Below are 17439 nucleotides of genomic sequence, written 5' to 3'. Positions count from 1 at the left end.
TCCAGTATATATTATGAATACATAAAAGCCCATAATTCTAAAGAGGGAGTGAATAGTTAAGGAAAGCATTAATCATAGAAACAATCAGGAAGCCAAGGGTACCACTTAACATCACCATTATTACTACCACCAACATGTTTACTGTTAGGGTATTCTTATTCTACCACATCCAGCACTGGACAAGGACGACCATATATATATATATAGATATACAGACAGGAAACCAAGAGTATTTTTTTTGTGAGGAGTAAGCATAAATGATTCTTTAGCTCCATCTACTGTTTTTTTTTTTATTTTACAGAAATACTGATGTGACATAATTAGCAGCTGGTTGGAGCGGTAAGATCAATGTAGACTATTAAAGCTGGTGGTTATTTTATTTAAAAGCAGGAAAGCACAACTCCCCTGCTGTGAAATCCTTTCTCAGCCAAGACATTTTGCAAAGAATTGTGCTAACAATAGAGAATTACTTACTTACTTACTGTACTTACTTACTTACTTTATAAATGTATCCCAAAATTGTCAGCACATATACAAGCACATTAATATAAACCAAGATGTAAAGTCATAGAAAGAAATGCACAATTTCTTCAGAAATACTCAGATTTGAGTATTCAACCACACTGTGATATAAATTGCTAAGTATTATGTTGCTATTTCTTTCAAATATAATACCATATTTGCTTACTGTACACACATAAAAAATGGCCATATATACAACAAACAAGACAAGCTTGTCATGGCACTCTTTACCAATACATCAGGTGTTTTTTCACGTTAGTCATCAGTTTGTCATTTTTAACTCTGAGAGTTTTGCTTTTTATTGTGTTTTATGGGCATCAGCTGACATGCATGAATATACATATTTTAAGGCAAGGCAGCCTGTGTTGTAATTTTTAGTTCACACTGCATGGAAAGTGTCATTGTGTGTTCAACAGTCAACCAAAATTACTTCAATTTATGGTAATTTATGATAATTATGAGCATTAATGAATACTAAGGCAGGTATTTTGAAAAAATCTTTTACTTAATGTCCAAACCCTAGCCATCGAATGCAGTGCCAGTCTTTTTTTTTTTTTTTATAAAAGTATGCATTTATCCTTTACTTACAAGATTAACTAATACTAGGATTTAAAAAAAATTCAACATTTCTAATAATTTTCCACACAATTGCACCTGCAAGAAATGGAAAATATTGACTACTGCACTTTTCATGTATTTCCTTTGGATATTTATTTATTTATCTACTTGGCTATTTATATTATAATTCCATTCCACCCCAGAGCCCTTATCCGCTCCCTATCCAGTGCACTCCTAGCATAGGCAGCTCCTTTTTGAATTCGGCCTCTGTGTTTGTCTACAGTACAGTCCCGAGGTGACCGGGTCACGTGATCACACGCCCACACTTTTTAAACGCCATGTTGCAGCGCTTCAGTTCAGTTTGAGTGATTACCTCCCGCAGCTTGCTCAGTCTTACGCTGTGAGTGTTTTGTTTTAATCTAGTTAACACAGCTTAAATTAGACATAATTTCTATTGAGATTTTACGATTGTAGTATTCCGGTTGTTGTTTTTGTAATATATTTCCAGTCTGCCAAAAAAACTATCGTTTGTTTTGGTTAGGGCTTTGTGGGCGGGACTGTTAGTAGCCACCTAGCTAGTTAGCTATGCTAAATGTTTGTAGTTGTTTTTAAATTCGTGAATGTAGCTCCAGAATCATAGTCTATGCGTGAAGGATAACGGATAATGTCAGTCTGTTCGCGTTCAACAGTTCGCGTTTTAATAACGTCACTAAACGCCGTTTAGCAGCGCGTGTTGGTCGGTCAGTTACAGCGTCTCGCGCCAATTTTTTTTGAACTCTGAGACAGATGGCTAAAGCTAGCTCCGGCGTCATAGCATTGTTTCGTGTGCGTGTGTGTATGTGTACTCGGTGTTACGTGTGTTAGATCCAGTTCACCTTAACAGTATGTAATAATTGTTCTGTAGCAGAAAAAAAGGGTTCTTTTATTAATTTTAGCCACGTTTAATAATTTCTTTCCCTTAAGTCAACTAAGCTGTGTGTAAAATCGACTCGGCGACGCAGCTGTGCACTGCGCGGTCCGGGCTGGTGAAGGTGTCACTTTTGATCAGGTAGCATCACTTTTGATACACACGAGAATACTGTGGTGTTTAACCTTGCTGCCTCCCGGACTTGCACTGTTCGTTTTGGTGTGGTTAACTAGTTAATGGCTTATTTTTGTTTACTTTCTCTCTGTTTTTGTAACAGGCCTCTCTCTGAGATGACTGACACCATGGAAATTGAGATGGAGTCAGCCGCTACAAACAAAGCACATGGTGACGCATCCAATAAAGAGGAGCAAGATGAATCAGGAGCACACAAACCCAAGAGCAGGATATGTATGTGATGCAGCAACATAAATTATTCTTCAAGAGAAAACTTTTAGCTATGTTGATTTCAGAGAGCCAAATCTATCTGCTTTATCATTCTTTGTATTAGGTGTATGTACACTTAGTACCACTTGGTTAGAGTTTAAAAGTAGTTTTTTTGTTTTAGCAAAGTTTTAAAAACTTATCAAATTCAAGTATCTGTCAGAGAAGCAGACCTTGCGATATACACCATTTAAAAAAAACTTTTAAATAAATTCCCTTTATTTTCCTCATGCAATTAATATTTTCATCACTTTGCATATTTTGATTATAGCCTTAAACTGCATCACAATATTTCCATTAGGTTTCTAATCAGTTTTTAATTTTCTCATGTTCAAAAACTCATTGGAGTTCAGTAAACAGGTAGTTAATATTTGATGTGCAGTTTTTCTTCATCGGTTATTTTGAGAGTGAAGGGTAGTTTGGATTTACTGGTTTAACGTAAAATATTACTATATCTGTCTACCTAAATACTTACAGCAACAAAATCACCAGAGGAGAGCTTGTGCGATGTTATGATACCTAGATTATTATTACTTAGGATTTTGTCACAGTTCTAAACATTTATCAAATAATTTGGATGCCATGCGTGTGCCAGTGTGTGAATAGTTATGACTGTGGCACCTGTAGGATAAAAGATGAACAGCATCAAATGCAAACCTGTATGAACTTAAAAAAAAAAAAAGGAAAAAAAAGGTCTGTGTAGCATACCTGATCTTTTTCTCATTTCTAATGATTATCTTTGCAACTGGCTGCTGATAGCACCAGATGAAATCTTATCTCTCTTGAAGTATTTGGGTTTATTGTGGCAAAATTATCAGGTGTTTGCACAGGTCTTTTTTTCTTTTTCTTTCTTCTTCTTCATTCAAATATTTACTCAATATATTATTAAGCCAGACTGATTAAAGGACCAGTATTTGAGGTAACTTGTATGCTTAACACACACTTATACTTTCCTGCTTTTAGATCCAGGGGAAATCATTGAAGGCAAACGAGAGAAGAAGACAGTCCAGAGACTTAATATGCAGATGGGTAAACCAAAAGAGAAACTTAAAGTTGAGAGTATAGGCCATGGGGACAAATTAGGAGACATTGCTCGTGTCAATCATGCCATTGGAAAGCTCAAAGCCCCACAGCTGAAACCTCTTCACAAGATTATATATGATCGTCCAGGAGCAGTAAGCACTCAGAACTATACTCCTGCATTATCATTCAGCAATGAGTAATGTCGCAGCTTTAAAAATATTGAAAGTTGTTTCAAAATTTTTACAGGTATCTTCTCTAAGGAAACACCTTCGGTTGTTCAATGGATTTCCATTTGAAATCGACAGTGACACTTACAACAAAAAGAAGGAAAAAGTGCTGAAGTAGTGAATCAAATCTTTGTTCTGTATTAACACTATGTATATATGCATTGTGCGATAATGTGTGCAAGTTTATAAAACGATCTGAAGACAATTATTTTTTTTTATCTTGCAGGCTACCTAAAATACAACTCAGGACTATTTGTCAAATTCTTGATCTTGAGAGAAGTGGAACTCAGAGTGTTTTGGGTGATAGGATTATGCAGTTTCTTACAAACCCCACAAATTCAGGAAAGGTAAAAAATGCATGTTGAATTTCTTTTTAGATTAGTGTGGATGTGAGCATGTGTATTGTGTGTATAAAAAAATAAACGTTTTAATGGACATTTTTAATGGATTTTTATTAATTGGTATGAACTAACATGAGTTTTTGTGGTTTTCTCTGTTTAGCCAGTAATCCTGAAAAAGAAAAAAAAGAAGAAAACACCAAAAGATGCCAAACGAGAGAAGAAAATTTCATCTAAGAGCAAGCATCAACAAGTAGAAAGTGGAAAGTCTAAAGCAATCGTTACTGATTCCAGTAGTGATGAAGCTGATGATGATGATGATGATGATGATAGAAGTAAAAATGAAGATGGAGAAAAGTCTGATGGTCTGAAACATGAAAGCGATGAAAGTATTTCTGAGAATGAAGAGGTGAAAAACATTGAATCAGATGAAGGTTCAGAAGATGACCAGGATAAAGAGGTGGGTTAAGAGGTGTAGTTAAATGCTGATTCAGACTGTTAACAATGCTTATTTTGTTCCTTGTGACTACAGTTCTGCCCAAAATAAGGTTTGCCAACTATAATGTACAGTTTTGTTTGTATATATAAAAAAATAATAATAATATTTAATAAATTAGCTTGTGTGTGTTTAATTGTCAATGTGTTGCCAATATTATTTTTTTTTTTATTTACATGTGCATATCCTGATGCAGATCTCAAAGTCAAAGAAACCCAGTAGTAAAAAGAAACTCCCCACCAAGAAGGAACCAAAGAAGGCTGATGATTCTGATCAGGTTGTATCAGATGAAGATGATGAGTCTGCTGAAGACACGCCACCAAAAAAGGTTCGGTGTGAATTTATTTGTACTGCAAATAATTTAGTTTTGCCAACTCTAAATGTTTATGAATAACTTTATTTCACATCTTTAAAGGCTAAAAGGAAACCAGCTACCCAGAAGAAAGTGAAGGCCATGCCTACTTCTAAAACAAAGAAAGCAGACAGCAGTAGCACCACGAAGAAAAATGCTTCAAGCAAGACCAAATGTAAGTTTCTAGTGTATAAAATAAATATACTATTTAATTTTAATAAGTATTGTTTTAGAATATGAAAATTCCTGTCAGTAAAAATTAAAATTCCTTTGTCAGTGGATTTCCAGTGCTGCCAACCAAACCTGGCTCCAAGACAGCATCCTCTTAAATGCTTTTAATGTCTCGTAGTAATAATAATAATAATAAGGGCTTGGTCCTCTTATTAACATATGTACTACAGCACAATGAAATTATTTTCTTTGTATATCCCAGGTTGTTATGATGCTGGAGTCAGAGTTCAGGGTCAGCAAGGTTACTGCAGTCCTGTGGTGTTAGTTCTGGGGCCTTAGCCATTGCCATAATTGTAGTTTCTCTAGTCATTAAAAGCCATAATAAAGTAATTGCTTTCATAAGAAAACAAATGAGAAACTATAGCCCTATTCGGACGGGACTATTTTTCCAAACTACGTTTTTTCAGATGACGTCTGTCATTTCATGTATGCACTCGGACGGGACTAACATCTCCGTGTTTATTACAGAGGTAGGAGTATCTGTGTTTTAAATGTGGGCGTTGCACAAGACATTATTGGTGTGCAAACTTACTTATACCGGCGCGCTGAAGATAGTATGGTAGTTTACATTGACCAAAACACAAAAGAAAACGCGTTTTGGAAAAAAAAAATCACAGACATTCGCATTCGGACGGGATTAGATTTCTCAGACGACCTCTGAGTTTGCTGAAAAACAGTAGGTAATTTGCCCTGGATTTTTTAGAGGTCGTGTGAGAGAAAGACAGACATGGCAGATTCGGACGGGATTAAAATCAAATTTTTCTAACGACCCCCTGTAAAACTAGTCCCGTCTGAATAGGGCTTATGCCTACAAGTCATTACATTATCCTTTTTAAAGCTTTTCATTGTCTTTTTCTGATGCATTTTTATTGTTGCAGTTAGAATCTAAATTACAGGATTGTCCTTAATTTCATTTTATTTTAGTGAAGATTGAAAGCTCAGATGATGATGATGATGATGAGCCTCTAATCAAAATGATTAAAAAGCCACCAAGTGATGAACAGTTGAAATCAGCTGTCAAAGACCTTTTGAAAGATGCCAACCTGGCGGAAGTGACGATGAAGCAAATTTGTCAACAGGTGACCTCTTAGAACTTTGTTTTGAAACATGCTAAATATGTATATACTAAAATAGGTGATATGCTTAGTGGTACGGTTGATGCTGTATGTCTCTAATTCCCATGAAAAGTTAACAGTTGGGTGCTGCACTGAAATGCAGAAGAATTTCTGTTTTCAGTGATGCAGGTACTTGTGTAATCTAGACTTAAGTTATCATCATATGCACTTTGACATAAGATTATTAATAGAAGTCAGTTTAAAATATTTTTTTGGGGTGGAATCACATCTTCGCATCTTCCAGCTTGCCATCATCCCATATTTTGTCCTAGTATCATCTCTTCCTCACATACAGTAAGGGACCCACATAAATAGCGTCGCCATTAAGTAAAAGAAAATATGATTCATCAGCCTTCACTCCTTCCTGAAGGAGAAGCACCATGGGAAGTGAGCTCCCTAAAGTGACTGAAGAGCACAAAAAGTTTTGGGCACATGCTTGTCACAGGGGAATCTGTAATAATAATAATAACACAGTAAAATATGCACGTTAACTATAATATTTGTTGTTATATACTCTGCATAGCAGGGTACCATTTGGGTTTGAATAAGCCAATACTGTATTTAGCAAATACATAGCCTTACATTGGTGCTCAGCCCGGGGCTAAATGCAGCTGGTGATGCTCGTTAATGTAAGACAAAAATAACACTGAATTAAAAATATGTTCAGGTTATGTGATTTAAGAGCCAATGTTTTATATGAAAATTAGTATGCAAATAATTCAGGGTGATTTAAGGTAACATTGGTGACTGAAAATGATGACCTGTAGCACATTTTATTATAGGGTTATGTTTAACTTTTATATTTCTTTAACCCTTTAGGTTTATGACCTTTATCCAGACTTTGACCTGGCAGCCCGGAAAAACTTTATCAAGGATACAGTGAAGAGTGTAAGTAGAATTTTTATAGTGTGACATTTTGGTGGTATAGGCTGTGTATAACAGTCAAAGATTTATCTTCTTCTGTTGATGCAGACATATAATAGTTTTAAATTTTTTATACTTGTTCTTTTGTTTATGTATGTAAGTGGTAATTTTTCCTTTTTTCCCCCAGTTAATATCCTAACAGGAGGAAGCCATTTTTTTAAGGAACAGTGTGCAAAGTTACAGAAGAGTGTGTATAATCATCCTATTTTGATAATTACAGTTTGTTACTTTTGTTTTTATTTTTTATTTGAAGAATTATTAAATGTTTGTGCATCCTTTTTGTATAGCTTTATATTTGAAAATACATTGATAATTTTGTATAGCACATATACATTTATATAGTAGATAATGTTTTACATGTACCTTTCCCCCAACAAGGTTTTTGTCTTAAATTTGATGTACATGTTTTTTTTTTGTTTAAGAACCATTTTTGATCTGAAAAGATTGATTGCCAATTTTGTGCTTAATCAGTGTACATGTCCCCCCCCTTTTTTTATTATTTATTTTTTTTTAATCAAAATGTGCTGTTTCTTTCTCTTTCTTTAAGTTTGCCCTTTTTTATTTATTGCTTTTTCCAATTATATAAATTGTGCAGATAGAGAAATCAAATTTACACAAACTTTTTCTGACTGCAAATGTAGCTGATCATCCGGTTTTGTGTGCAAACACGTCCGAATTAGTAAGGACTAATTATCTTATGACCATTAAGCAAATTTCATGCTGAAATCATCACATGTTTAAGAGCAGCAACACCTTGGGCTATATAATATATGTTTAGTAATAATCATTTAATAAAATAAGCAGAGACATTTCTAACAGTTTTGTGATTTCAAATGCTTATCATCACATCTTTCAGCTGTGTAATGTACTTGTTTATTATTTAGAGAGAAGTAGATCAGGTTGATACCTATATAGTTTAAGGGAAGTTTATGATTTCAGGATGTTGATTTGGCTTGAAAGATCATTTGAGGTAAGTGTAAATTTGACTTCCTAACCTCATCCTTCAAGTTTTTATTTGTTTGTATTTTAGGTCATACTGGGACATGTTTGTCTTTCATTTACTTTGTGTGTTTTGAATATAGATCAGTAGTATTTTCCTCAGCAGATTGTTTACAATTTTGCCTGACTTTGTGATATGAACAGGCAAATAACTACTCAAGTAACAAGGCACATCAGAGATGGAATACTAGTGTTACCCCCCCCCCCTTTTTTTTTATAAACTGGTTTTATATTTAACAGAAGACATTTTCAGTAGCAAACTAACAAACAATTTGCTGACATGTTGTAATTAAGGTATGCACTTCTTTACTAAGTATGTGTAAAGAATTGTCATAATCAAGGAAATAAATTTTTTATTACCTGGAAATCATTGTTTGTGCTTGCATATGAATGTGTTGTTCTGGTTCTTTAACGAATACTTAATTTAACATTTAGACATTATCTGTAAGTTCAGCCAGTGAACCTTACTGCATTTTGAGAAACAAGCAAATTAATAAATACCATAGTTCTTCATAGTTGGTAGTTTAGGGGTTAAATCTTCTGTAACTTTGAAATGAATCATTCACCTGGACATGATTTAATCTGTAGTCCAAATAATAGTCCATGTGATATAAGGAGCATAACTGGCATAACCTATCTATATGAAAGGTCCATTAATTGCTTGATTTGAACAGTTGTCTGTTTTGAGACAACCAGTATCATGAAGGTCACTACAGTGCAGTTACTGTGCAAATCGATATTTATACAGTTGAATAATTTCTGTAAGAAAGCTTAATGGGAAAAGGGTTAACATTTACATTTTAGCAGTGGTTGTAAATATTACTCTGGATTCATTGGTATAATAGACTTTTATACTAACGAATAGAAGTCTATTTTTGCATTTGGCAATCACCATTTACGCGTCTGAGCAGTTGAGGTTTAAGGGTCTTGCTCAAGGGTTTAACGATGGTAGCATGGCCATGCTGAGCCTTAAACTCCTCCTTCAGTTGTCCATCATCTTTACCACTGACCTACCGCTGTTGTTAATGTGTAATTGCGGATAGTCTAGTTATTAAGTGAATGGCAGTACATAAAGTTTGTTAAAAAATTAACTGCAGCCTCAACACAATTCAAGCAAATCACAATTTGGGCCATCACACACATCCCACCACTGTGTTTGTGAGAAAGAAGTCCTGTGTGCTATTCATCAGGAGGAAGGTAAGCAATGTTTAAAAGGCAGCATATATGGTTGTAGCTAGCAATTGACCGGCAGATGTGACTACAGATTTTGTTAAGGCAGGGCATGAATTTGTGCTGTACGCTAATATATTGTGCATTTTTAGAATAACCTCTTACAGGGCATTTGAAAGTCAACAACATTCAGGACAACTGGATAGCTTAGCAGCCCATTTTGAGCAGTTTATGTGTGTCCATTCAGACACAAGAATGTTAATGAGGTCAGCCACTGATGTTTGGTGACGGGGTCTGGGGTGCAGTCATCATTCTATGTTCAGTAGGGTTGAGGTTAGGGCATTGGGCTCTGGTTGTTCCTCAAACCCTGTGTTCCATTTGTGCATTTGGAAATATGTTTAGTTCTCTTTGTTTGAATGAGTGCTGCATCATACAAAGACATTATGTACTATTTTGAGCTTACAACATTGTGGCAGCAGTCTGGGGAAGAACCAGATATGGTCATTATGCGATTGAAATACATGAAATCTACTAGCTGTAAATGTCTAAAACATGCTTAATGCTTAACACATACTTAATATTGTGTTCATAAAGATATAGTTGCAACTTCTAAAATAGCAATTTAAATGAAAGAAAATAAGGTAATTTGGATTTGTCTAACACTGACAAACATACAGGTATTTTCATGTCTTAGTCCCTGGTTAAACTAAAAACTGCTGTACTTAATCATAATGAGCTTGTAAAGCGTGTATGCCTAATCATGCAGTGACTTCATTACAAAAAAGTTGAGGTCTTGAGAAAACAGCCTTTGTTATAATTAAATAAACAAATCTCCAAATAACTGCAAGGGAAAATGAAACTTTTGATCTTCTGCACATTACAGGTTAACACGTTACGATTACACCTTCCAGGCGTTTCTTTAGGTACATTTTAAGTGTTAAGGTATGGGATTCAAACTATCCTGGCGTCGAGCACTGTGTGAAAAAGCAGACAAGGTTATCGGTTACATGCAAACTAGCCAGTGCGTATCTTGTGACGTCATGACGTAGGAGAGGCGTCAGTTCATGTACGGAAATAAATTGAACGGCCTGTTCATTATTATATACTCTGATCCGTGCAATGGGCAGCTTATGTCTGGCTACGAGTCGTTGTTTTGTTCGTCAGAGTTTTCCGGGGCTTCCGAGCATGCTGAGCCGCCAGTACAGCATGAATATTTCCGCCGGGCTGCTGCGGACGCAGAGCTTTATCGACGGCCGCTGGGTGTCGGCCTCCTCCACCTTCCCCGTGCTGGACCCGGCTACTGGACAGGAGCTGGCGCAGGTCTCAGACTGCGGACCTCAGCAGACTCAGGAAGCTGTTAACGCCGCGTACAAAGCATTTTATTCATGGAAGGCTCAAACTGCAAAGGTACTTTAATACATCCATATAAATTTTTTATCATTTATGCACGGAGGGTTTCAGACATTAGTTTACCCACCTGACTGAGCAGTGCAAAGTTAGTCTAAGCGCGGACACGGTACTGCATGATTTACGTGCAAAGTTATTAATGTCTTTACATTAATACATGAATAACATGCCCGTACATGTAAAAGTATATGAGGTAATGCTTTCGTGATCCATCTTCAGAGTTGTAATAACGTCATTTCCGGTTAGGTCCGACCAGAAATTACAGAATTTTCTCTCATATTTAGCTGGCTTTCACGTCAATCACTATTCAATACATTAACTAAAAATCTGCTAAAGACTGATAAGACTCGTTGAGAATGGTCCAATCACATGAGCTCAAATATTAAAAAACAATATTGATTCGCTAAGAACAAAAGTGGGAGAGTTCGGGGCGCACAGTGCTTCGCCCCAAGGATGATTGAAAAAACTCCAATTAGAGTTCAGCCTTAAATCACAAGCTTTTCAAAATGTACGTGCCTCCATAGACACTCGGTCATTGTCTCAAAGCAGCTTCACAAAAAATTGTTTATTTATTTATTTATTTATTTTTAGAAAAGAAAAGAAAATATTTTGAAGTGTGTATGTGTGAGAAAAATGTGTCTAGATAATAATGAAATGAATGAATGATGAATGAAATGTCTCTGATGAGCAAGCCAAGGGTGACGGCGACAGTGGCAAGGAAAAACTCCCTGAGATGGCAATAGGAAGAAACCTTGAGAGGAACCAGACTCAACAGGGAACCCATCCTCATCTGGGTGATAACAGATAGAAATAACATCATGTGTGTTGTGCAGGTGAAAGTTCAATATAACAGAAGTTGTGTAGATTAACATGAAGTCCAGTTCAGCACAGGGAGTCAGTAGGTGCAGAGGGCAGATGGGGTCTGGATCACTGGAAGCACAGGAGCAGGATGGTAGCTCCAGCCATCATAAAGCAGAATCCAGCTGGAGCTGGTCCTTCTCTAGATGCCTTAGAAACCTCGCAGGGTTGGCCTTTTTGTTCTAAAGCTGGCACAATCTCCAGATGCCGCGGGATGAGTAGAAAAATACAGAAAAGATGGAGAGAATTAGCGTAGTTGCCATTCAGGATGGGTGTACTGGAGTATGAGGTTATGGGATGAGTTACGCGTATGCCAGATTAAAGAGATGCGTCTTGAGTCTACTTTTGAATTGGGAAACCGTGTCTGCTCCCCGAACACTGTCTGGAAGGCTATTCCAAAGCTTTGAAGCCAAATATGAAAATGCCCTGTTCCCTTTTGTAGATTTAAAAATTCTGGGAATTACCAGAAGTCCGGAGTTTTTATTACTATTATAAATAACCCTAGGCACGTGACAGCCGTCGAGACGATTAATACAAATTCCCATATAATGTTTATTTTATGGCACATTTATTTTGCAGGGGTTTGTCATTAATATAAAAACTAACACTTTTATTTATCATAAATTACACCAAATGAATATTGTTCATGATGAAAAATTAGACGAAAATATTTTGATTATAAAATAAGCAATATAAAAATATACATGTATATGAAAAAATATATAACAAATTTTTTCCCCTATACAACATGTTTTTTTTTATATTGCTTTTTTTAATAATCAAATTTGTTTGGTGTAATTTGTAATGTGTAAACCATAACCCTATGACTTTATGTTCTAATATATTATTTAAAAGAGATTATGTAGGGGGCAATTCATGGCAGGGGGGGCATTTTAGAGCATAAGACCGGCCGTCAGTAAGTCGTGGCCACAACATAGTATTTCATTTCTCATTTTAATAAATACTTTTTCTGTTGGCTTACCTTCTCAATTTTTCCTAAAAAAATTGTCCTGGTTCTGACAGATGTAGGTCTGATAACTTACTTGATCTCTGCTTGTATGCACATTTCAGGAAAGGAGCCTTCTCCTACGGAAGTGGTTTGATCTACTCAATCAAAACAAGGAGGATCTGGCCAAGCTTATTACAGCGGAGTGTGTGAGTTGCATAGCAGTACATGAGCATTCACATTTGCCGATTAGAAATTGGGGCTAACTAAGTATGATTTCACTGCTAGCACCCCATGTTACACAGGTCCCTAGATTCTTTATTTTCATAATCGCTATACTTTATACACCTCACCTTGTACAGATGGGGTGCACAATTCATAGATACTTTATGGTGCCTGCCTATCTTAATATTTTTTTTGCCATTTTAAACAGTCCTTTTTTATGGGACTCCAAACCTATGCTCTTATGGGGCTGTTAGTGTCCCTGTTCATTATCATGCTAGTTGAAGTCCCACAGATTTTTCATTCTGAACCATATGGTTCTCAAGCTAAAAAATATTTATAGTGGTGGAAATCACAACTCATGTTTAATTTTTAATAGACACTCTGTCACCTTGATGATTATGGGAAATTAGAAAATATGATAAATAAAATTTATGCACGTTGTATACAATTGCATTAATGGGTACAATATATCTATGGATACTAAACCGTAGTACCACCAACTTAAGAAACAGTGGTATTTTTAATATTATGTGATTATCTAAAGCATTTTTTTTATTTAGCAAGGACAGTACAAGTGAGAGACAAGATCCCTTGTTCCAGGGATTCCTGGTCAATGGCAGTAAAGTTTAACACAAAATAAATTTTCATGTATTAAAACGAACATAAAATAACAAAATAAAAACATGTGTATATTCACCATTAACAGCAATTTTTCTATAATGATCTCCACTTCAAAGCAAGGATTATGTAAAGCAGCAGCATGTTTTCCATAAAGGTATTGCATCTTGCACCATGCCAAGGTGCATTAAAAGAAATGATGGGGTATAATAGTTAAGTTTTTGTGATCACTTTTAGTTAAGTCTAAGTTAGTTAAGCCTTTGTTTGTAACATATTTTACACGTTCCTGAACTTAGACCTGTTTAATGTTGATATATAATAAAAGTAATTTTAAAAAAAGTTAATTTATATATATCAAGATTCTTTAGTGATGCATATTTATCTAATATTGAAGTGTTCTGGTAAAACAAACGGCGATCTTTTGTATTATCAATTTTCAGGGCAAACCCATGAAGGAGTCCCTCACTGAGATTGCGTACTCTGCATCTTTTCTTGAGTGGTTCTCTGAGGAAGCCCGTCGTGTCTATGGGGACGTTGTTGCACCAGCAGCCAAGGACCGTAAGATATTGCTGCTCAAACAGCCAGTGGGTGTGGCCTCTATAATCACCCCAGTGAGTAGCTTATCTCGCAGCTTGTTTTAATCAGCTGGGGAAGGTGTCACTTATCGCCTATTAGTTTATAACTTTGACAATCTGACACCCCCTTTTTCTCTACCTGCAGTGGAACTTCCCCAGTGCCATGATCACCAGAAAGGTGGGAGCGGCCCTGGCAGCCGGCTGTACAGTAGTGGTAAAGCCTGCTGAAGACACACCCCTTTCTGCTTTAGCACTTGCTGAGGTTAGAGCTTCTGTCTATACAAGTTGTTGTTTTGTAATGTACTAACATTAATTAAACAGACTTTACTTTTGTAGCTAGCAGTGCAGGCTGGAATCCCTCCCGGTGTGTTTAATGTGGTACCCTGCTCCAGGGAGAAGACCCCTGCTGTGGGTGAAATCCTCTGCACTGACCCTCTGGTGGCCAAAGTCTCATTCACCGGCTCCACTGCCACGGGCAAGGTATTTGCTCTTATTTACACAGCTGTGGGTATGACAAAGTACACGATAATGGGACATTCACACTAGTAAGCTACAAAACAACAAATCACAGTGGTTCACTTGAACTTGAACTTTAGGAAACATAAAAGCGACACGAGGAACTCATTTTAATAATTATTTATTAGTAGTAGTATTTAAAATAAAATATGATGCCTATAAAATAAACTTCCTGTTAACTTTTATGTATTTAATTGATTGCAGATACTGCTAAAGCATGCTGCTGAAACTGTCAAGAGGGTGTCAATGGAGTTGGGTGGACATGCTCCCTTCATTGTCTTTAACAGTGCTGATGTGGACAAAGCTGTAGCCGGTGCAATGGCCTCCAAATTTAGAAACTCCGGCCAAGTAAGGCAACGAAAAATAACCATTTGAATATTTGAATTCCCTTACCTTCACACCCTTTATGTGTGATATTTACTCCTGATCTCTGCTCTATGCTACAGACCTGTGTATGCTCCAACCGCTTTTTGGTGCAGAGTAAGATCTATGATGTATTTATGGAGAAGCTGGGGAAGGCAATGGACGCAGAGCTGAGAACAGGCCATGGATTTGATCCCACAAGCACTCAGGGGCCCTTGATCAATGTCCGTGCTGCTGAGAAGGTACTTTCCACATCATGGGTCTTAACCTGCATACTGGTTTCTTTTGATGTTTTTAGATATATTGGGAAAAGTGCCATTTTAGGTGAATTATGTCTTCATTTCTAATCAGTTCACTGCAAAACAATTTTCTTTATATACAGACTTTTAACGAATGGTTATTGATTTAGAACTAATGAACAAGCCAGAGGCAACAGAGCTTAGGAAAAACTCCCAGAGACTCAAGTATTGATTTCAGCTTGGATAGTTAATTATTAATGATATGCAACAGACATGCTAAATATATTTCTATCAAATAAATTCTTGATATGCAGTTTTGGTAGTAGTGCGTGTGCAATTATATTGTGTCCATACTTGCTAAAGATAAAGTGGAAGTGAATCAGAGTTATGGCAAAGAAACAAATACACCTTCCCTTTAAACACATACTGTAAATGAATTGCAATAAACATAATGTAAAAGCTTGTGAGAACTAAATAAAACAGCAGCAGCTCTAAATTCCGCAGTATGGTAAATGCCAGTAACATGGATTATTTTTTTTTTCCCCTCTCTTAGGTGGAGCATCAGATCATGGATGCTGTCTCACAAGGGGCTGTTGTAGTGAAAGGTGGAAAGAGACTTGAGGGTTCTTTCATGCAGCCCACACTGCTGTCCAACGTCACAACTGACATGCTATGTATGCGAGAGGAGACTTTTGGTCCGCTGATACCTGTTCTCAAGTGAGTTAATGTCTCCTCCTATTCATAATCAGCAGGCTTTGATTAGTTTTTAATTTATGGCTGCAAAGCATATCACAGGTTTATATTAATCTGTTTCTTTTAACATATTATCATTTGTAATATAAGAGCTTACACAATTATGTGGCATATGCAACACGAAAATGTAATAATTGATATGGTGAAGCTTTTTGTCAGGAAATATTTATTAAGCAATTGTGGGAGACATGAAGTAAATCTGTAACTTGTTTTGCAACAACATGAAAGGGCTTTCTGGTTTGTCTGCAATATGACAAACTGCAGTTACTTTGTCCTATTAACATCAAGAGAAAAAAATGTGGACTTTGCACAGTACTGTAGGTTTCAAATACATGGGGTTTGGTGTTAAATACATCACAGACCCAGTTTGAATTTCGCAATAGCTAATAAAACATGGTCGAGCTTATGATGCATTATTTGTTTAGATTCAACACAGAAGAGGAGGCTCTTGCCATTTCTAACGCATCCTCAGTTGGATTAGCAGGTTTGTTGTTATCTTAATGAATAAACTCTACTTTGACTTTTATTTGAAATATAAGGAGAGTACTACAGTTTATATGTCACAAGCATGTGTTTCTTTGAATGTATGAATAACATTTGTGATGGCTATCACCAACTAACAAGTTCTTTCTCCTCAGGCTACTTCTACTCTCAGGACCTGAGTCAGATCTGGCGAGTGGCTGAGCAGCTGGAGGTGGGAATGGTTGGGGTAAACGAGGCTCTTATGTCCACAGCAGAAGCTGCATTTGGTGGGGTTAAACAATCAGGCCTGGGAAGAGAGGGCTCCAAGTATGGCATTGATGAGTACCTGGACGTAAAGTACATGTGTATTGGTGGGCTTAATATCTAAGCATGATTCTACTATCTGTTTATTCCTTGCTAAATAAAATCAAGAAATAATGAAAGGACATTACATTAGAGCACTGTGAATGAAACTGTAACAGATGGTGATTATAGGGACTGATACATGTGTCAAGCGAAAAGCACGTTTGTGAAAGAGAAAAATAATTAAACCAGAGAAGAAAGTATGTTATTTTTTTGTATATATCCTCATGATCATTCTAATAATTCTTAACATTGTCTGGTGCTATCTGGCAAAAAAAAAAAAATTGTGTGGGGAGGAACACTTTGCACCCTCAGTGGTACTTATCACCCATTGTCCACCTAATACTCAACTAGTAAACTGCATCTCTGTCTCTGAAAAAGTGTATAATACAATTTTTTGGGAAAAACACATTAATGTGTGTTAAATGTACTATATGAGTAAATGGTGTTTTAAGCAGTTCTATGGTTAATAGTCTTGTGAATAGTTGTTGTATTAAGGAATTTATTTTTGTAAAAATGTTTACTACCTTTTAATTAAAAAATGCTGACAAGGGATGGACTAAGAAAAATAGAATATAGTATTGTTTAAGTGCCATGAATCTGTGAACTATTTTATATATATTTTTTTAATATCTGAAAAATTATTTTGTGGCCATTTCAGTGTCATTTGCCATATTAATATATCTTTATGTTATGTGATTGGTCAGATCATTAATCAAAATCAAGTATGCTTTACCATCTGATTGGCTTTATGCTGCTTTAGACAAAAAAAATGCAATTAAACCAGATTTTAACACTCATGATGGTGCCT

The 17439-nt window shown here is 36.1% G+C and overlaps 2 protein-coding genes across 3 annotated transcripts; both read left to right on the top strand.

Moving 5' to 3' along the window:
* Positions 1 to 1403: 1403 nt before the first annotated feature.
* dek (DEK proto-oncogene) lies at positions 1404 to 8500 on the top strand. Of its 2 annotated transcripts, none has more exons than XM_053493527.1 (11): positions 1404 to 1480; positions 2265 to 2395; positions 3392 to 3603; positions 3698 to 3792; positions 3905 to 4025; positions 4180 to 4476; positions 4709 to 4840; positions 4928 to 5039; positions 6020 to 6174; positions 7030 to 7098; positions 7262 to 8500. In XM_053493527.1, the coding sequence occupies exons 2-11, from the start codon at positions 2278 to 2280 to the stop codon at positions 7271 to 7273; spliced, it is 1323 nt and encodes a 440-aa protein (XP_053349502.1). In that variant the 5' UTR covers positions 1404 to 1480; positions 2265 to 2277; the 3' UTR covers positions 7274 to 8500. The 2 variants fall into 2 exon arrangements, with proteins under 2 accessions (XP_053349502.1, XP_053349503.1); XM_053493528.1 differs by lacking the exon at positions 1404 to 1480 and adding an exon at positions 1730 to 2128.
* A 1831-nt stretch (positions 8501 to 10331) lies between these two features.
* Positions 10332 to 17428, top strand: aldh5a1 (aldehyde dehydrogenase 5 family, member A1 (succinate-semialdehyde dehydrogenase)). The gene is made up of 10 exons (XM_053494833.1): positions 10332 to 10710; positions 12640 to 12723; positions 13798 to 13968; positions 14078 to 14194; positions 14269 to 14412; positions 14653 to 14796; positions 14895 to 15053; positions 15604 to 15767; positions 16229 to 16287; positions 16442 to 17428. The coding sequence occupies exons 1-10, from the start codon at positions 10423 to 10425 to the stop codon at positions 16651 to 16653; spliced, it is 1542 nt and encodes a 513-aa protein (XP_053350808.1). The 5' UTR covers positions 10332 to 10422; the 3' UTR covers positions 16654 to 17428.
* Positions 17429 to 17439: the final 11 nt, after the last annotated feature.

Source organism: Clarias gariepinus, chromosome 4, assembly GCF_024256425.1.
Source record: "Clarias gariepinus isolate MV-2021 ecotype Netherlands chromosome 4, CGAR_prim_01v2, whole genome shotgun sequence".
Classification (NCBI taxonomy): domain Eukaryota; kingdom Metazoa; phylum Chordata; class Actinopteri; order Siluriformes; family Clariidae; genus Clarias; species Clarias gariepinus.
Note: the sequence above shows the minus strand (reverse complement) of the source record. Positions and strands in the feature narration are given on the sequence as shown.